Here is a 20,835-nt window from a genome sequence, read left to right on the forward strand (position 1 = left end):
GGTAACTCAATCTTAATCAAATAGCTGATTCTATGTTTGAAATATTTGTTCCAGATAAACACTTGGTCCTCTGCGATACTTTTCCTTAACCTCAGACTTATTTGGTGAATGCGAGGAAAGGAAGGGAGAGGACGGTATCTTGTGCTCTTTTGGTTCCCAGCTTTGCCCTCCGAAACCGGGGAGGTGTGGGGTGGGGGTGCATAATCGTTGAGCTACCCGGAATCACAGGCTGCTGAATAGGAAACCTGTTCCCCACCCCCCCACCCCCGCCCATGAGCCTAGAAAATGAGCTGACTTCACATCAGCTCTGAAGAGGGAGGAGGTTGTTCCCCCACTTCACGATGAAAACGTGACTCCTCTCCTCACAGCAGGACAAAAAGCACATTTTATTATTTGATCAGTATGTTAAACGCCATCGGGACAGGATGTGTACTCCATTATGTTGGTGTCTCATGCCTGTTAAAATGAGGTTCGGGAACGCTCTCCTGGCTAATACAATTTTGAGACAGAGTTTTCACAGTAAGCTTCGGGAGAGTGGCCCCAAAGCGCCACGGATAGGTATGGAATTGGGACCACTCAAGACCAGTTTCGTTGCCCGCTTTTGGTGTTCGGCATTTGATTACAGGCACGGCCTCATGCCATTAAATAGGCTTCAGAAACGCGAGTTAAAACAGCTTGCGACCTACTCCTTCCTGTGAGTCCCTGTGCTCCTTGACAGTCTGATAAAACCAGCTGTGTTTGCTCCAGCCCCCGGGAAGTGGCATCTGAGGAGGAACGTGCCATTGCATGAGTGTGGACAATATAATGGCCCCCGGACGGCCACCCGCAGGACGCCTGGGGAGCAGTGTGCACCAGCCGAGAGGGCGGGAAAACATCTCCCTGGAAACCGGGGGCTCTCGACTAGGGGTGAGGTAGCCTTCCAGGTGACGCGTGGCAGGGTCCGGGGACATTCTGGTCGTCACGGATTACGGACACTACCGGTGTCTGCGGGCAGAGGCCACGGCCGCTGCTAACACCTCACGGTGCACGCGACACGACAGCTGGCCGGCCGTGAAGAACTACCCAGCCCCAAATGTTGACAGCGGCCAGGGCTGGAAACCCTGCACGGACGCTGTATCGGGTCTGTACGCCAGTTTGTGGGCAAATGGGATCGGTCTGGGCAAGTTGTATAGACAGAGAGCTGGTGGTGATCAGGGCCGTGTAAACACGGGTTCTGACAGTAGCCATGTCAAATAGCTACCGCTCACTCACGGTTTCAAGGTGCCAACTCTGTGCCAGGCTGTGGCATGATCTCATTTCTATGACCTGGAAAAAGGTTCTGTTATGACCCCACTCTATAGTAAATCGACGAGATACATACAGCCTGGAAAGGGAATGGCAAGGAATTTCTCTTCCTGGCATATATTTTTTTAAGAGGAGGTGGGGGCGCCTGGGTGGTCGATTAAGCGTCTGACTGTGGCTCGGGTCATGATCTCACGGTTCGTGGGTTTGAGCCCCACGTCGGGCTCTGTGCTGACGGCTCGGAGCCTGGAGCCTGCTTCGGATTCTGGGTCTCCCTCTGTCTCCCTCTGCCCCTCCCCCCTGTCAAAAATAAACATTAAATTTTTTTTTAAAAAAATAAGGGGAGAGGGATGGTCAGAAGGGAGGGGTGTCTGGTTCCCCACACTCAACTATGAGCTCTGTGAGGGCAGAATCTTGTGTGACCTGCGTTTGCAGCATAGAACGGAATCCTTGTCCCAAGTTTCAGTTACCCGCGGTCACCCCCTGTCCAGAAGCAGATGATTCTCGGCGGTAGCCTAACGCTCTGTCACAATGCTTACGCCATTCACCTCACTTCATCTTATCACGTAGGCATTTTATCAACTCCCATCATCACAGGGTGAGCACGATACAGTAAGAGACTTTGAGACAGAGAGACCACATTCACATAGCTTTATTTTTACCAAGTTTTTTTGTTTTTCTCATAAATTTTTAATGTTTATTTATTTTTGAGAGACAGAGAGACAGAGTGCGAATGGGGCAGGGGCAGAGAGAGAGGGAGACACAGAGTCCGAAGCAGGCTCCAGGCTCAGAGCCGTCAGCACAGAGCCCGACGCGGGCCTCGAACTCACCAACCGTGAGATCACGGCCTGAGCCGAAGTCGGACGCTTAACCGACAGAGCCACCCAGGTGCCCCTCACATAACTTTTATTACAGTCTATTGTTGTCATTGTTCTGGCTTATAATTTGTCATTGTTGTTAATCTCTTACAGGGCCTGATAAATTCAACTTTATCGTCGGTGTGTATATACAGGAAAAAACGGTCTCTATGGGGTTCGGTCCTACCCGTGGTCTCAGACATCCACTGGGGGACTTGGAACGTATCCCCCCGCGGATAAGGGAGAACCAGTTTGCCTAACAAAGTCCTTGGCGCCCAGGAGGTGCGAATAGACTGGTGTTTCACGGAACTGAATGAAACAATGAAGGAAGCAGGGAAAAGTGGCTTCGTCGTTAGAATGCTGGCAGTGATTTCCAGCCATTCGATAGGCACCGTGTACCCCTCTGGGCCAGGCCCTGGAGACACGGGCAGGCTGGAGCTATCCGATCCTGGCTCTTGAGAGCTGGTTGTTACTTCTTCAGAAATTTTTCGAGGCGACTGTCAAACAGCCAGCGAGCACGCTTCAATTATATAAAATTACAATTAAAGTATAGTTTTAAAAAGGTTAATCAAACGTATCGCTTCCTAATTTTTCGACTGCATTTCATGAGGACCTCGGTTCTGAAGGTTAGATGTCTTGCAGTGGTCACCAGACTTTTTCTGTGAAAGGGCCAGATGGGCAGTATTTTACGCTTTGCCAGCCCCGGGCCGAATCTGGCCCCTAAGCCGTTGTTTGCTGGTGTGGCCCCTGGCATGTCGTATCCGTAGGTGGACATACCCTCTAGCGGGATGCGTCATCTTCCAACTCCTTGTTCAGTGATGCACTCTGCTAGCTTGGAAACTGCTATGGTGGGGACAGTGACACCACGGAAGGTGTCAAATGCTCTAAATCAGGTTCTCTTCTTTCCAGGAGCTGGCCGTTAAACATTTACCAGTAAACCACCGGGCACAGCGATGGGCAAAAGTGGCATGAGCCCTGCCCTCTTGGAGGGTACAGTGTGTTGGGTCTGTTCGCCACTTCATGGTGGGGTGGGGCCAGAGGGGGGCCGGGTGAAGGCGGGTGAGGCTCCCCACTGCCGACCACCCTAAAAAAGACAACACCCAGCTGCAGGCTTGTCTGCCAGAAGGGGCAGGGCTGCTGGAAGGGGGTGCTGAGGTGAACCTCTCCTGGGGCTGGCCATCAGCCCCAAACTCTCCTCCCCCCACCAAGGACTTTGCCACTTTATCGCCTTCTTCTGTGGGCAGTCCGCTCTGTCTTTACCCCCCTAGCTCAAGGGGAGACTTCAGGTCCCTGGGCGCTGAGACATGAGCCCACGAGAGCGGTTTACTCCCTTTCCACGGCAACGCCCGCTCCTAGCACTGTGCTTGCCTGACACGGAGTGGGCTTTCCACCGGGGCGACCTAGGGGTGAACCCAGAGGGGGCTGAACTGAAGGGAGAGAGGCAGTTTCAGCGAGCAGGCTGAGAGCAGAAGGTTGTCCTTTGGGACTGGCTCAAACAAGGAGAGATTGCCAGCAGAGAAGGCAGGAAATGATAGGTTTGGCCCGTGACCTGTGGTGAGTAGACCGGCCTGTGGGAGCCCAAGCAGAGTGAAGGGTCTGTGAACTTCTGCAGCCTTTGTGCTGCTCTGTAAACCTCTCCCGTTCAATGCCAGGAGGGCGCACTCTCAGGGGCCTGGCTTGTTCTTTGTAGAGTCTGGGTCCTGATGGCATCCAGGGTGACTTGGGTGTGTGATCCATCCATGGAAACTAGACAGGACTGGGTCTCCTACAGGGACTGGGGGTGAGAGGAGGGTGCAGGGAGGGAGCTTCTGATGGAATCCGGTGGCCGGACTCATTCGGTATTAGGTCAGGAACCAGGGACAGTGGGAGGCAAAGAGCTCGGCATCTCACCCGCTGAGTACCAGCACGGCCCAGCGTACAGACCGGTCCTGTTGCCGGCACTTCCCTAAGCACCAGGGAATAGGTGGGTGTTGACTCTCAATTGATCAGTCGCTGCATTTTTGTTGAGCTCTGGCTGTGGGCAGGCACTCAGTTAGCTCGGTTGGCAGCCAGAACTCCTGGATTTGGCCACCCTCTTACAAGCATCCCGGGGCTCCATGTCACTGACTCCAAATTCAAACCAACAAACAGTATTTAAAGATGACATCAGTTGAATTCAACCCGTTTCCCCCGGGTACCCTCGCAGGAAAACATTACAAAGAAGGAGTGGGAAAAATGTGGAATTTCAGGTCAAGCGAAATTTTGGGTTCACATCTTGGCTGGATTCCCATAGTTGTCTGACCATCTCTGAGCCTTAACTTCCTCACCTTTAAGACGGGGATGATAATGATTCTTGCCTTCTGGGCTCATTGGGAGGAAGGAAGGAGAATAAACAGGAAAGCCCCAGCCTAGTACCTGCGGCATTTGGTGTGCTGCTCATTTTTATCATAATATTCCGATTTAACTTTTACCAAAGCAGGAGCTGAGGATGTCTGGAATAGTCCTGGAAGAAATAAGGGATTCCTTGCACTCTGGTACATTCCACTGGAGTTTTGCACCCTTGACCAGGGAGAGGAGTGTCCATGGCGGTCACTGAAGTGGACAGCAGCTGCTCTGAGCTGTCCTACTCCGTGACTTCATGCTGGCCCCCATCACCTCCCTCCTGGGAACTCTCGACAGCCTCCGCACTGGTCTCCCTGTCTCCAGGCTGCTCCTTTGCTAACCCCGTCCATGTCATGCTGTGGCCGGTGACCTTATAAAGGTGACATCTATGAGCCACTCTCATGCGTAGTCCATGCGGTGGCTTTCCACTGCTCTCGGAGGAAAGTCTGGTCCCAGCACAGCCTGCTTGGCCCCTGCTCACCTCTTAGGCCTCTGCCCTGCAACCCTGGGATATTTTGCAGGCCTTGGCAAATGCATGCAGTTTCCCAGACAGCCCTAGTATTCTCCCCTCGCCTCTTTTCTCCGTGCCATCCCCTCTTCCAGGAGCACCGTTTCCCTTCTTTACCTGATTCCTGAAGACCTCGCGGAGTCAGGATGTGAACCCCAGGGCCACAGTCTGGCTGGATTAGGTGTCCCTCCTCTGTTCCCGCAGCCCAAGCACCGCGTGGTCATTGCCTTTACATTGTCCCAGGCTCTAAGCTCAGAGCCTGATGAGCTAAGTGAGCCTGGCATGTTACTCGGCCTCTCTGTACCCTCATCTGCCAGAGGGGATGGTGATGGCACCTATATTATAGGGTTGCTATGGGAAGGAACAGTTGTATGCATGCACAGCACTCAGCATACAGGAGGAGCTCAATAAAGGGTTGAACAACTGACCTCACCCCACCCCTTAATGGCCTGGGAGTCCTGGTCACAACCACGCCCTGAATCCACATGTGTACCACGTGGTGGGGGGTGGGGGTGGGCTTGACCCTTTCTTGCCCAATGATTTTCTCAAGGCCATAGTGAAGTTTAGAACTTGAAGAACAGAATTTGCCGGCAAATTGTGAGAAATTGACTAATTCCCTGTTTTCTCACCTAACTGCCTCCTCCAGGGCCCAGGAGGAGAGAACAGCTCTGTCCCTCTCCTGACACATACCATATGCTGGGCCCCCCAGCCCTGCCCCCCCCCTCCCCCCAGCCCTGGCCAGGCTCAGGGATAGGATCTTTCCAGGAGCTCCTCCATCGTGTCTGTTCTTGGGAAAGAGTGGGGAGGGGATAATCCCCATGACAGGGATGCTGTGGGCAAAGTGCCAGCATTCACGATGTAATTCAACACACACTCAAATATTCACTACAGAGGTATCTTCACTTAACAAAAAAGGCAAAAAATCTGGGGGCTTAAATGGCATTAGCTGCAGAAGCGTGTGGCCGTGAGAAAGCCTGGCTGAGGAGCTGAGTCTGGGTGGCTGCATGTGCGCCCTTAATGGCAGAAAGGGGACGTTTTGCCTCAGAGTTAGAGTTCCTGAGCGCCACTGTGGTTCATTCCACAGGGGTGCTTCCAATATGATTCCCTCCCAGCCTTGTGCTGGGCCTGCGGATACAGGGATGAACGGCCTGGCCTGAGCGCAGAGGCAAAGAAGCAGGCACTGCTGGGGCGCAGGCAGAAGACAGAGTGGCCCAGTAACTTGGGGAGGGACTTTGTTGTCTAGGTGCCTGGGAGGGGTCAGACTCGAGGAGCAGAAGGAGGGGGGCTGGGGAGTCTGTCCCCTCCCCCCAGACGGATTGAAGACCGGCAGACATGTGTAAAAGACCAGGGGGCTTGCAGAATCCGCCAGGCTGAGACAGGGCAGTGTGGGTTCATTATCCGGTTAACTGAGGGGCATTTTCAATTCGAGGAACCATCCTGTTCTACGACCCCATCTAGCCAGCCAGGTAGACAGCTTGAGCTGTGGAGGGGGTGTCAGACGTCAAGCGGCCCAGCCCCGGCCCCTCCAGCCCGGCCCAGCCCAGCCCGGCCCAGCCCAGCCCAGCCCAACTCAGCCCAGCCCAGCCCCGGTCCCTGGGTTTGCACCTGGCCGCACCTCGGCCGCCCGCGTCCACACGTCCCGCGGCGCTGGCCGGTCCGATCGGGGTCGGCTGGGGCGGGTGGGGGCCGGCGGGCCGCGCCGCTCCGCACCGGCCTGGGCACCGGCGGGGGCGCGGCTGGGCGTGACGTCACGCGCCCCGCCCCCGCGGCCCCCGCCCACCCCCACGTTCCGGGCGGGGCCGGACCCGGGCCTGCCGGGGCTCGCCCGCCGCGGCCCCCTCCCCAGGGGCCGCCCCCTCCGGTCGGGCCGCGCCTCTGCCCCTCGCGTCCCCGCCCGGCGGCCGACTCCGCCTGCGAGAGGCCGAAGCCGCGGCGGCGGCCGCCGTTGCCGCCATTGACGTCAGAGGGGCGGGCACATGACCCCGCGGGGACCAATCGCGCGGGCGCCGAGCGGCTTCTGCAATCTCTCAACTGAGCCGGCCCCCGCGGCCCCCGCCGCACACTCGCCCGCGGACGGCCGCCCAGACACACGTACTGTACACACGAGCGGGCGGCGGGGCCGAGACACGCCCGCCCGCGCGGCCCCGCGCCCCCGCCGCTGCCCCGCGTCCCCGCCCGCCGCCCGCCGCCCGCCGCCGCGCCGCTCCGGCCGCCGCGAGCATGCACCCGACGAGCTAGGAGGAAGCGGAGCCGCGAGGAAGCGCCGAGCGCCGGCCGCCCGCCAGCCCGCCGCCCGCCCGCCGCCCGCCGGCCCCTCCCCTGCCGGGCGCCCCCCCAGCCCCACGCCCCCCCACCTTCCTGGGCGGTGGGGGGGGTGCGGGCCGCCGCTCGGGGGCCCCGCCGCCCCGGCAGCCCGGGACAGCCCCCTTTCCCCGCCCCCGGCCCCCGCCCCGGCCCGGCCGGCCATGGATCTGACCAGCAGCTCGGGCGGCGGCGGCGACCCCCGGCAGATCGAGGAGACCAAGCCGCTGCTGGGGGGCGACGTGCCGGCCCCCGAGGGCACGAAGATGGGCGCCGTGCCCTGCCGCCGGGCCCTTCTGCTGTGCAACGGGATGAGGTACAAACTGCTGCAGGAGGGCGACATCCAGGTCTGTGTCATCCGGCACCCGCGGACCTTTCTCAGCAAGATCCTCACCTCGAAATTCCTGAGGCGCTGGGAGCCGCACCACCTAACGCTGGCCGACAACAGCCTGGCGTCCGCCACGGTGAGTCGCTCTGCGCGGCGGCGGCGCGCCGGCACCCCCGCGCCTCGCCTCGGGGCCGGGAGGCGCCCCCTCCCGCCGCCGCCCCCTGCCCGCCGCTGCACCTGGAGCCCGGGGCCTGCGGGGCGCCGGGGGTGTCGGGCCGGCCCGGGGGGCGGGGAGGGCGGGGGGAGCCCGGTGGCCCCCCCTCCCCCTTTGCTGGCCTGTGTTCGCGGCTGGCCGGTGCCCAGCGGGCGGGCTCGCGGAGACCCTCTGAATTCTGCACAGGATGTGGCCCACCCCATCCTGGGCGTCTGGGGACCTCCCGGATGGGACCGTGGGATAGACCCGGGCTGGGCCCCGGTGGTGGTGGGGGTTCCCTTTCTGAAAACCCGCGGCCCATCTGGATCTGCCCAGGAAGGGAAAACAAAACAACCAAAAAAAAAAAGAAAAAAAAAAGAAAGAAAGAAAACCTAACAACCCCGAAACCCCAAAACCCAAAGAATTTGCACAAGCAGTGCCTCTCTGGGCTCTACTGTCTTTTTTCCTGCCCAGGCTGGTAGGCAAAACCGGGTGCTTCCTTTTCTGAAAAATCTCATTTGCACGTTGGGAGGTTGGAAGTGGAGGGGGAGGGGATAGGGGTCCCGGACTGCCTCCTCCCCACCAAGGGGAGGTCAAGTTCTAGAGTGGAAGCTGGCCTGTGGGGGCCCTGGTCTTGCATTGTCTGCGAAGTGTGTGTGTATACGTGTTCTTTGTTGCTGGCTTTATTTTGTTATTGTTATTGTTTTAAATATATGGCTAGGACTGGGTCAGCTGGATGAGAGGCAGGGAAGTCCTGGATCTGTTTCCGAAATCAAATCTGCAAGGTGGAGAAAGACATCGGTGGTGGTGGTGGGGTCGCAGGGGGTGGGGGCGGCAGGCAGGAGCCTGAACAGGATGCTTTGTGTTTTGAAACAAGGGCAGTTTAAAGCCCCAGCTCTGCTTGGGCCTGAGCCTTGCTGAGGGGATCCCGTCCTGTGTGGAGAGGTGGCAGGTCTTCCCCAGAATGCACACTCCCCCTGGGGCAGCCGCGATCCTGTTTACTAAGCACAGTGGGGGGAGGGGGGGGTGGCCGTGGTGGCTGTGGCGCTGGTGGCAAAATTCAATGCCTGCCCACACCTGTGCCAAGAAAACCCAGCCAGGAAACAGGGTGTCGCTTACATGGCATGTCACAAACGTGTAGCGTGTGTGGACATTTCCCCGGCATCCATGTTCCCTTGGCAGTGTGTCACAGGCCGTGACACATGCTCCAAGGAATGGGGAGGGGGAAAAGTTACCAGAAGAAGCCCTACTCCTCGAAACCACTCCCCCCTCCCGAAAGCCCTGAAGCACACGAGGACTCTTATTCTGAATTTTGGGTCCGACGTGCCTGGAACACCTATTTTTTTCTTTCCTGTGGGCAGGTTGGTGCAGTACCTGCAGAGACAGCTTCCTCACACAGGATCGCTGGTTGCCGTGAAGCGGTTCAGGCCCGGTTTCAGGCTCATGCATGTTCCCAAGCCCGTCCGGAGCCACAGGCCTCGGCATTTGGCTTTTCATTTGATGGAGGGAGAGCCTCAGAAAATTCCCCGGCACGCAGCCTCTCAGGTTCAAGGGAGGAACCGGTGCCCTCCAGTGGTTCCCTGCCTGGCACCAGGAGCCCCCAAATCTGGCTTCAGAATTTCCCCCTGCTTCAGGGGAGGCATTGTTGTTTTTCTACCACTCTTCAAAACGAAGGGGAGTTGGGGGTGTGGGGAGGAAGTGGTTGAGAGGCACAGTGACCCTCCGTGGGAGAGGCCAGGAGCGCGTGCTCAGCGGCTGCTGGCCATGGTCTGGGGGAAGTCAGCTTTGGAGGCGCTGGGCCGCCACCCCCCTTACTCTGATTGCTCAAGAGGTATGTAGCAGAGAGAGGAAGGGAACAAAGGCTGAGGCTGGGCACTGGTTTCTTAAGCAACCGGAGGCCCCGGCACCACCTTCCCCAGCACCACCTTCGCCAGCCGAGGTGGACGGTACCTTCGTAGCTTGGGCCTCTCTGGAGAGGAGCTGTGATTTTTCAGGACGGGGGACTGAGGACCGACCACAGAACAAGATTTGCCTGAGCAGAGCCCCACTCTGGCATTGGAAATGTGGAAGGAGGAACTATGAGCTGGCGTCTAATGGGCTGGCGAGTCCCCCTTCCTCCGCCTGCGGCCACCAAGCCCTCTGGGCAGAGGGTGTCCTTAAATTCTGCCATGGTGGGCTCCAGTGGGGTGTAGGGCTGTCCGTGCCGCGGCCTGTGAGCGTGGAGGGCGCCGCCGAGGGCAGGCCGGCTGTGGGGGCGGCCTCCAGGGTAGAGGTGGGGTTGCAATTGCACCAGGGACCTTGTCCCGCCATGAGACACCTATTTGGTGTCCGGGCCCTCGGGAAGCAAAGCAGCCCTTGAGGGGTTTCCCTGAGGCCTGGGCGTTATGTAATCTGTCTGCATTTTCTAGTGTGGCCCAAGCACGCTATTGAGAAATATTAGCCCAAATGAAACAAAGGTGAATTTGAGTGTAGTTCTCTACAGCAGCAAGCCCTGTGCAGCCCTGTGGCTCTGCAGAGTCCCCAGGCCCCGGCCCCCAGCTGCCGACAGGCCAAGTCTGTTCCCTATGAGGTCATATCCTTCCATGAAATGTACATCATCCGTATATTAAGCCGTCTGCACAGCCCAGCTCAGATCCATCTGGCAGTTATCTGGTTAATCGTGTGGGCTTCAGGAACAAGACTCAGAGTGATTGATCTGGATTCAAACCGATAAACAAACCAAATACACTGCTGCCCAAACGTCTTTGGAGTGTGTCTACACTGATCCAATTAAACTGGCTCGTCGTCAGAGATAAAGGCTTCCGGCACCACAGCTGCATCAAGCTAGGGTTGGAAGCACACGGGGGGCTCCCAGCCCGCCTGGTAGGCAGCTCCAGCCGGGTGCACCCCTCAGGCGGACCTGTCTTGATTCCCTGTCGGGGAGATGGGCTCGGCATCACCCCCCGGCCCGGCTGTAAACTTTGCCTCCTGTGGGGTCAGGTTGGAGCTGGCCCCTGTGCCAGTCTCCCGGGCCAGTTACTGATTAAGTCCTTGTCGAGCCAGCGGTGTGCCTGACGCGGCCTGTGACAGCGCAAGGGCCTGATGCACTCTGTGCTCCAGACTTTGGATCCCCAACGCTCATCAACAAAGAAGGAAACGCAGAGGCGACCGCGACCTGGCTGACGTGTGAGGGGTGATTGGGATGTGTCCGCCCCCTCCCTGGGGTGCACATGACCACACCTGGGGGCCTGCTCAGGCTGTGGCCTAGACGTGGTGCCTCATTCCCCTTTTGCACCCCTGGGCTTCTCACTCCCCCGGCCTCCTTGGGCCTTTCATGGCTGCTGATCGTCGTGTGGGTTGTAGCCAACGGCCGGGAGTCCTGCCGAAGCAGCCGGGTCCACAAGACCAGAATCCATTTTGCTGTTCTCACGTGTGGGTTGAATCTGATCACCTGCTAGACGTGTTTGTCCGCTGGAAGAGGGCTTTTGTCTGTGGGCTTTGTTTCCTCTGCTCCGAAGAGGCACAAATAAGGCTGCCTACCTTTGCTCTCACCCGAGTTTATTACTGGCAGCACATGCCATCTCAGAGTGGGTCCGGTCCGGAAAGTCACCTATTCACTGGCCAAACACGATGGGGGTCGGAGCACAGGTGACGGTGGCCTTCTTTATTTTCAAGCCTTAATTTATCAGTGACTTTTTTTTTTTTTTTTTTTTTTTAAACGTTCTCCACTCTGCTGCCCCCATTGAAATGTTTCTGGGAAACATTTGTCACTGAAAGGAAAAGAGAAGTCACCTGAATCCTTGTCGGTCTCTTTACTCTGGTGTTCTCTCTGCGGCAGCAACCTCCTGAACTCGGAATTTGTTAACCTAAGCACCTACTGGGTGTCTGGTGCTGAGTGGAGGGCTCATCCCCACGGTGTGGTTTCTGCCTGGGAATTGAAGTCCGTGTCCCCCAGGGTAGCCGCAGGTCCCATGGGGACGTGTCTGCGTGTGTGTGCACACACGTGTTCATTGTTTCCATCTTTGTTCCTTGTCCCGCTCTTCTGTGCCCGTCCTTCCCGCCTTCCGTTTGAGGTTTTCTGCGGCAGGGACTAAACACAGACAATTCTGTTTTTTTGGTGGCATTTGTTGTAAGATTTTGGAGTATATCAAGTTTGCTTCCCAGGTAACATGTCTGATTGGAGGGGTCCAGGGGCGGGGGCCAGAGACAGAAGAGGAGAAAAAAATCTAAATTCTCCATAAACAGCAAACTTCTTCTGTGTTTCCCGGGCTGTAATAAATAAATGCATTTCAAGGCGGGAACGGTTTTTCATGCTACCATTTGCCTGGTGCACCCAGGGGTGCTCTTTCTGGCCACGGGAAGAATCGTGCCGGTCCAGGTGGATGCTGTTAAATTACATGTGGCTGGGCTTTGCTGTGGGGTCGGCGATGGCAACAGGCGTGTGCCACGGGCTTGGGCTCCACGGCCTACACGTGGCTTCTGCTTGGCATCGCCTGCTCCCGCCCCCACTGACTCGCCTGGCGGTGGGAGAGGGCATTTCTGGGGTACTGTGTCCGGTGAGGCTTCGGGGTTAGTCCTCAGGACCCGAGCTGTCTCGGGTTTCCTTCTGACTGCCAGCCTTGGGGCAACAGGGTGGCCAGCCAGGCTTGGCCCTACGTGGATGGTACCCTCTCGGTGTTCTGGTGGAATGGACATTTGAAGTGGTTCATTTATGCTTTCGATTAAAAGATTAAATGAGCTCTAGTGAGGCAGTGCGATAGGGCTTAGGGCATCCCCACCGTGGGACAGAACCAACCTGGGTCTTTTCACATGGAACTGGGGCCGAATTCTATTACGGTTTTCCGGCTGCGTGACTTAGCACGTTCCTTTCTCTTGGTGACCTTGCTTTGTCTCCATCTGGAGGGTGGTATGAACGTACCTGATTTGTAGGGTTGCTGTAAGGATTACAGATAATTCACAGTCGCACCTGGTAGGACGGCCACGCCAGGTAGGGATGTGACCAGGGGCTGGTCTTCCAATTCACGTTTTCTTAATCTCCCTGAGAGAGCTTCGTGAAATCCTGTGCACATGGAAAGGATTGTTGCGATTTGAAAGTGGGCAGTCTCCGGAGAAAAGTCTTCTGAGGTGAGCAGTGCATTTGGGAAAGTTAGGGGTAGTGAGCAGATCCGATGTGTACGAAGGCAACAACATTGGTGAAAGTAGTTTCAGAAAAACTCAGGAGCACAGTTTGGTTTCTTTAAAAAAAAAAAAAAACCCAAAAACAATTCCCACAAAGCTCTTTTTCTTTTTTTAATTTTTTTTTTTACATTTATTTTTGAGAGAGAGAGTGAGACAAAGTCAGAGTGGGGGAGGGGCGGAGAGAGAGGGAGACACAGAATCCGAAGCAGGCATCAGGCTCCGAACTATCAGCACAGAGCCCAATGCGGGGCTCAAACCCCCAAACTGCGAGATCATGACCTGAGCCCAAGTCGGAGGCTTAACCGACTGAGCCACCTAGGTGCCCTGCTCCTTTTTTTTTTTTTATTTAATCGAAACAATAATGCTCCCATCAAATAAATTCAGATAGTACAAGGCATATCAGGAAAAATACAGCTTCTATCTTACTTCATGTCCCTGTGGCACCAGTTCTCCTCTTAGCAGGCAAGCCCTGTTACTGATTTCTTACAGATCCTTGCTGACCATTCGGCCATTTGCATACCATTCTGGGCCGTGATTGGTCATCGGACAGTGTATTTGGAAGACATTCCAGATCTGTGTATACACAGCTGCCTTCCTCTTGTTCACTGCTGCGTAGTGCTCTGTTGCACAAGCGTCGCGTGAGGCTAGGCGACCGCCTCCCGTTGCTGGATGTTTAGGTTAGACCCAATCTTTTGCTGTTGGAAACAAGACACTTGCCATTTTTGTTCAGTGGAGTTTGTTCCCGCTTTGATAATTTGAATGTTTTTTGCTTCTTCGGTGGGTGTTAAAATATTCAGTCCCAGAATGCTTTGCGGGAAAGAGCTGCCCTTCCCTCAGAGAGGGGAAGGAAGGCAGTGTTGCCTGGGGTCATTGCTGCCTGCAGGCATGCTTCCATCTGGCTTACGGTCACCAGGTCACCACCGCAGGAGAGTCCGGCCCCCAGGGCCCCCACCGGGAGCTGAACACAGGTGAGCAGGGGGCTCTGAGCTGTCACGCTGACCTGTGCCCTGAGGACAAGAGTCAGCTTGGCCCTGGCTGGCTGTTTCCTGCTCCACCTGAGAGCATCGTTTTTTTTGTCCCCAGACTTCCTGCTTCCCCAGGATGGGAGCCAGGCCGCCCAGCCCCGTGGTAGAGAAAGGGAGGAAGTGAGAATGTCTCTTCCCCACTCCTGGCTCTGGTGACAAAGCACCCAGTGAGTTCAGCAGGGCGCCAAGGGAGGCGGTGCACATTCGAAAGGAAGCTTTGCTGACATCAGCAGAGCCGTAACCAAAGGGTGGTGAGGCGTGTGTGTGTGTGTGTGTGTGTGTGTGTGTGTGTGTGTGTGTGGTGTCCCTGTGTACTGAGGCAAAGGAGAAAACAGAAACATTTCTGGTGCAGAAATTGGTGCCTGTGTTCAGTAGCCATTTCTTTATACCTGCCACATGCGAAGCCTTTGTATCCGCGTTGGGGTGTGTAGTGAGGTGCCTGGAGGAGACCAGCCAGACCCTGTGCGGTGGTCGCACAGGTGAGCTGGGATCCCCCCCCTGCAACTTCCCAACTGGTGGCTGACCTTGGGCAGGTCACCTAACAGTCTGTATTTACCTATAAAATTCGGATTATGGGGATTTCCTTTCAGTGTCGATGTCCTTGAGGTTAAGTGAGGTAAGGCCTGGCAGTTCACGTGTTTATCCAACAGGTAAATATCGCTGCTCTAGGCACTTTAAAGAAAACAAGACCCTGCCTGCCTGGAGTCTGGCTGTCGGTGGGGTGGGCGAAGACAATAAACCACCAAGCAAGGAGATATAAAATCTGTGTGGTGGTGACAGGGGTCCTAGAGAAAACAGAGCAGCCAGGGAGGTGTGGCGTTTAGAGCTCGGGGACTGGCAGTCTTGCTGCTTTGCACATGGCAGTCAGGGAAGGGGTAAGAGCATTCCAGGCAGAGAGATTGGCAAGTGCAAAGGCCCTGAGGCTGGATAGTACTTAGAAAACACCTAGTAAGGTGGCTGGCGTTTAATAAATGCTGTACAGTTGTTATTACCCGCACCTCCTAGGAGCTGTTATCATCTATTAAAAGATACTTATGAACACCCAGAATCTGCTGGGTGTTGGGCATACAGAGAGCTCCCAGCCCCATGGAGCTTTCATTCTGGTGTCTCTGTGTGTGTATTTAAGCCTGGCTCCCTCTCAATAGATAGTGAATAGGTTTGGAGCAGTGCTTTAAGAGACTCTTAAATCACAAAGCCCAGCAAAACGTCAAAACCAGCTGTCTTTGTCATACTGAATTACAAGGGTCCTAGGACCCAGGACGTACTAATCATTGAATTTGCCTCCAGCATCTTGCTGGTGAGGATGGGGGTTAGTGGTGAAGAGAAGTATGTCGCCCAAAGACCCTTACGAATGACTCAGCACCAAGGCTGGGATTCACACCCAGAGCTCCTGCCTCCCAGCACCTTCCGGTGCCTTCTAGAACCTTCCAGTGCCTTCCATCTTCATTTTTCCTTGGACCTTCTGCTTTCAAGCCGTTATGAGAAATGATATGATCGAGAAAGCACATGAGCAGATTAGGCTGAGTAAACTCACTCTGGAGGCAAGCAGAAGAGCTGGACTCTCCAGCCCCTGGGCAGGTGGATGTCCAGGACTCAGGCAGGGTGGCAGATGTTTTCCTGGGGCCAGGCTGCCTGGGTGCAGCTCAGGTGGGGTCATCAGGAGAGGGAAGGTAACACCGGAACTTGTAGTCGCTTCCTGGGTGTCTTGAGTCCAGCCCAGGCTCTTAAAGGCCTGGAAAAGCTGCAGACAGGAGTGCACGATGTGGAGAAACCCAGGCCGGGCCCCTTCGCTCCCCGTTTGGCTCACTGTCCGGGTGAATGTGATCACCAGCATGCGCCAGTGAGAGGCTCAGCCATCCGTGTGGACAGCGCCGGGCGTCAGTCAGGCTGGGCTGACAGCCGAACAACTTGCCCCCAGATCTGGGTGGCTTCACGCAACGTGGCTTACTTCTTACTCTCACCAGTCCAGTGGGGATTCTGCCCTACTGGACGTGGACCACGTGGGCACCTGGCTTCTCCATATTGTGTCACTGGCCATCCTCTCCCTTCACCTCCCCCCAGGGCCTCACTGAGTGGGAGATGGGGAGAGGGAGAGAATGCCAGGCAGTGCCATTGGTAGGTCGGGTCGCTGTGTTGGCCACAGCTCTGTCATGTGACAGCCCCTGAGCTCACGGGGGCCGGGCACTGGAGAAAGGAGGACCCCCACCAGGATTGCAGGTCACGCAGAGGCTTTCAGGGTACCGGCTGCAGAGCCGCTTCCCTGGAAAGGAAGTTCAGCACCATGGGCTCTTCCGGCTCCTGGGTTTGAGCTTAGTGGCAGGTCAGGAAGGTTGCAGTCTTCTCTCTGGTGGGGAATGAGATAGAAGCAAACCTATTGCAGGGAATGGAGCGATGCATTCATGATTACGATGACGTTTATTGTCTCCCTACTGTGGGCAAAGAGGTTGAGTTGAGAGGCAAAGGCAGGTCTGCCCTCATGCGTTGGGTATGCGTGTCCGTGAATACGTGTCTATCCGTTGGATATACGTAAAATTATTTCAGGCTCTTGCAGAAACATCTTAGTTAAGAATCAGCGGGCATATCGATTTAGCGTTTGCCGGTGTTCGGCAGACATTCCTTCGTGAATTTGTCAAGTAAGTTCAGGGAACTGGTGTTGGAAAGCGAATGCCAAGTATTTGTAAAGAGTAAGCACCAGGTACTAAGTTTGCGAGCTGAGTACCCGACACGGTGTGTGCACATGGGGCTTCCCGGGTCCTCCGTTTGCCAACGGGTGCTCCCTGGTAATGTGCTCCCAAAGTGAGTGCTCCCTGGTACTGTGCCTGCAGGGTCAGACATCGTCTTTGCCCCGTAAGCCTCCCTCAGATCGGGGTACGGTAGAAACTGTGATGTAGTGTCGAACGCAGCACATTTCCTCAGGGGGTTTATGCCTTGTCCTGCTGTTTGGAGGGAGGAAGAAGAGCTCGTGGTTTCAGGAAGGACTTTGTAGGAGAGACACATCTAGATAGATAGGCCCAGGATTGGGACTGGCAGTGATGGAGAGGGGGGCCAGGGCTGGGAAGGGGCAGAGGGAGAAGAAAGCCAGGAGAGAGGGGCCGGAGCCGCCGGGGCACATTCTGGGCGGTCTGGGCCATTCTCCCTGAGTGGTGGGCACCACAGAAGAGTGCAGGAGATGAAGGTGGAGGCGGGACCACTTCCCAGAGTGGGGGCCGCCGGCGGGGGCCAGGAGTCGGGGTGAAGTTGGTGCTGGGTTCCCCAGCGCTCGTTCAGGCCAAGAAGGCCCTGGTCGCGATGCAGAGAGACGAGGCACCAGCTGCCGGGTGGGCGCCTAGGATCCATCCCCCCAGGTGGAAGCTTCAGGATTGCGGGGATCTGAGTCCCCAGGGCCAGGGGTCCGTCACAGCGGGGACCATGGTGGCAGCCGCTCTTGAGCGTTCTTTTGCCAGGTGGTTACATCCGTGATCCCCGTGACAGCCCGGCGACATACTGTTCCTCTCTCCGGTTTATAGGTGGGGACGCTGGGGCCCGGCATGTCGGCAGACATTCTTTGCCTGAATGGATGGATGAGTGAGTGAAGAAATGAGCCAGTGAGCCTGCCGCCAGTTGTGGGCAGGGCCCTCCCGTGGAGAGGGAGGGGAGAGAGAAGAGATGTGTTCGGACCTCCCGCTCTCATGCCATGCCTGCGCCGCTCTCTCCTCCAGGGCCGCCCAGGCTAAACGAGACGGCGCGTGCAGCGGACCCGTTTGGCATGCGGCGTGCACGGCTGGCCTCAGGGGTGGACACAGGCTCGAGGGTTCCTGGCCTGTTGCCTCGCCCGTGAGGCTGCGGGGCTCAGCCCGCCGGCCTGGAGCTCCTGATGGGCTCCCATCAGAGGCCTTTGGTACTTTCCAAACCCTCGACCTGTAACTTCCCCTGTCAGCTTTGGCTCCCAAGGCTCCCCTTCTGGAACCTTCCTTCCTGGAAGGAAGTGGGGGGGGGGGGTGGGGAAAATGAAAGTGCTTGAACTGTCCCAGTGTTCTGGTGGCTCCCGGGCTTGGGGAGCCCAGCAGGGTCAGCCTGTGGCACCAGACGGATCAGGACAGGGTGGGGGGACTGCAGGACAGCAGCGATCCTTTCCTCCCACATGCTGAGTCCCTTCGATGTGTTTGTGCGTTTATCCTCACTCCAGCCCCTGGGGTTCCAGTTTATAGATGGAAATGGAGGCCCTGTGAGTTTCAGGTTGTACATCTGGAACCCAGATGGCCTGGATCCAGAGCCGAAGACCCTCTCCTCCTGCTATGATGCCTCCTTGCTGGGCAGTGGGGACTCACTGTCAGCAAGGCAGTGATAACAACAGCCGGTGCTTATTCAGTGCTTATGTTCTGAGCCCTTTGTGTACCGGAGCTTATTTAGTCCTCACGATGTCCCCAGGAGGTGTTGCTATTATTGTCCCCATTTTCCAGAGGAGCAGACTGAGGCCCAGAAAGATGAGATCGCTACTTACCCAGCTAGTAATGGTGGAGCTGGGGTTTGAACCCAGGCCGTGTGGTTCCAGGGCGTGACTGCGCGTGTCCCGTGAGCAGGGCTCGAGAGCAGAGGGTCAGAGAGACCCAAAATGGCCAGGCTGGCTCCATTCTCGGAGGCCCTGGAGGGCCTTGCAGAAGTGGGGAAGTCGTGTGTGGACAAAGCACATTGTGTCACCCTGGGGGTGGGGGAGGGGGGTTTCAGCCCTCTCCCTGTGGACCTGTCTCTAGAAGGGCCGTGGCGGACTTTTGCTTCTTACCTGCCCTGTGTTCATCTGGGGATAGTGGACTCAGCCTCTCAGCGCCTCGCCTTCCTCGCCTGACATGGCCTGGCCTCGAGGAGCTGCCCGTCAGAGCTGGCTGTGACGACCTGCCTACGGCGACCGTGACGTCCAGGGTCCACTGGGGGCGCATGCCCTGCCCTGCCCTGCCCTGCCCGCCTTCCGGCTCGACTACCCTGCGCCTTGGTGCTCTGGCACGGCACCTCCTCCCCTCTGCCTCGGTGGTGGCCACCAGCCCCTGGAGTCTTTTCTGACCCAGTTGCAGTGAGGGCTCGCTCTTCCACAGCCGGCTGCCATTTGCTTCTTTGCCCATCAGTCTTCTCTACTGGCTCTTCACCTCTGCCCTTGTGAAGTGCAACAAAAATAATCACACAGGGATGATCTTATAAAATAAGCAAAAAATTCTCCTATGATCCCAACCTCCCAGAAGTCATGCATATGAACGTTTTGGGGTGCAGCCATCTTTGCTTTTTCTAGATGAGTGCGTATGTTACCTGTGGGATCCTTTGCACAGCGAGCAGGGGATTAGGTCTTATTCATAAACACTAAGCCGTTTTCATACATTATCTCAACGGTGTTTCCTCTTCGTCCCTATGAATGTTGGGGCCTGTATCATTCTTTGTGGTGGGGGCCATCCTGAGCATTGTAGGATGCACAGCATCTCTGGTCTCAGCCCGCTAGATGCTCCCCACAGTTCTGATGGCCCCAAATGCCCGCCTACATTGCCCCGTGTCTCCTGGGTGAGACCCCGGGGTAGCTCATTTAACATCCCATCTACCCCTGCGAGCTTCTGTGTGACAGAGTGGACCCTGGCTGTGGGCTGGCCTGTGGCAGAACTGTGAGCCTGTGTTCGTGCCCCAGTCCCCTTGCTTCTTCAGAGCCTGCCACGGAGATGGTGAGGAAGAACTTTGTGGGGGCTGCAGGCGCCCAGATGCCTGGCCAAGTGGCGGGGCTCTCCCGCAGGGCCTCTGGAAGGAAATCCCGCTGGCCCGAGCTTAGCAAGCTCCCCACACCTTTGATCCCAGGATCGCCCCCCTGCTGTGCCTGCCTGAATGACTCAGGACTTCAGAGATCTGGGTTGTTGAAAGGAGAATTGCCTCACGCCAATAAAAGAAAGAGAAATTAGCGTTAGAAAGTTTTGGTGTGAGGAAAATGACTTTGAAGCAACCTTTGTGAAGTAAAGTGTTTTTGGGGGGCAGGGGTGTGGAGAGGAGAGGGAGTGGGCTGGTGGGTGAGCCACCGGCCTGGTGTCTCTTCCAAGAAGGCCTTCATTTGCTTGACTCAAGCCCCACCCAAGGCCATGCATTGTGTACCCTTGCTTTTTGGATCTAGTTGAACCACGGCACCAGAAAAGGTATAAAAGGGATGTTTCTGGAGTATGTCTGGGTCCTGTCAGCAGGTGACCTTCAGGAGCCAGGGGCTTAGGTTAGAGAGCATTGCCAAGAGCAGAGGTCTTGGGGCCCTTCTAATGCCCCGGTGGTCAGCAGGGTCCCCTCTGGGCCAGGAGAGCCAAGCCCTGGCTGGATCTCAGACCCCACCCGGCCGCCGCAGGCCCTTCTCAGCTTTGTGGGCAGCTCTGCTTGAAGGAGTCTGTGTTGAGGATTGGGGGGTGCCACCCACTTTGAAACCCGTGGTGGAGGTGGAGACGCCAAAGACAGCCCCTCTCCCCGCCACCCCCCCCCCCCCCCCCCCAGGTCAGTCCGTTCCTAACAGGCGCCCTCATCGTCGTCAGGCAGTGTGGTTACAAGCGCTGGCCAGTGTGGTTGGATCCAGACACTTGATATTAGGCCATGTGACCAGTGGTGGTGTGACCCAGTTCTCAGTTTCTGCATCTGCAAGGTGGGGACAACGGTAGCCACCTCCCAGGCTATCCTGAGGGTAAGGGAGATAGTACACGGAGCGCTCAGAAGAGTGCCAGCGTGTAGCGAGTACTCGGTAAATGCCCGCTCCCTCGTCACCACTGGCTTTCTCGTGGCCGCGGCTTCCACCTGCCTGCGTTCCTGTTCCTGCTCAGCTATCGACTTCTTGAAGGCAGGGTCCTTTC

The 20,835-nt window shown here is 56.7% G+C and overlaps 1 protein-coding gene and 1 long non-coding RNA gene across 2 annotated transcripts in view; one reads left to right on the forward strand and one right to left on the reverse strand.

The window, feature by feature from the left end:
- Nucleotides 1-6,344: 6,344 nt before the first annotated feature.
- Nucleotides 6,345-6,727, reverse strand: LOC132690092 (uncharacterized). The gene is made up of 2 exons (XR_009615239.2): nt 6,623-6,727; nt 6,345-6,487 (listed from the first exon to the last, which is right to left on the reverse strand). It is a non-coding gene; the product is annotated as an uncharacterized LOC132690092 (long non-coding RNA).
- Nucleotides 6,728-6,868: 141 nt separating this feature from the next.
- Nucleotides 6,869-20,835, forward strand: part of CMIP (c-Maf inducing protein) — a 232,988-nt gene continuing 219,021 nt past the window's right edge. The window contains exon 1 of the mRNA XM_060650050.3: nt 6,869-7,772. Within this exon, the coding sequence (XP_060506033.2) occupies nt 6,984-7,772 (789 nt within the window). The 5' untranslated portion in view covers nt 6,869-6,983. The remainder of the gene's footprint in view (nt 7,773-20,835) is intronic.

The sequence above is a fragment of the Panthera onca genome, chromosome E2, assembly GCF_046562875.1.
Source record: "Panthera onca isolate mPanOnc1 chromosome E2, mPanOnc1 haplotype 2, whole genome shotgun sequence".
Taxonomy (NCBI): domain Eukaryota; kingdom Metazoa; phylum Chordata; class Mammalia; order Carnivora; family Felidae; genus Panthera; species Panthera onca.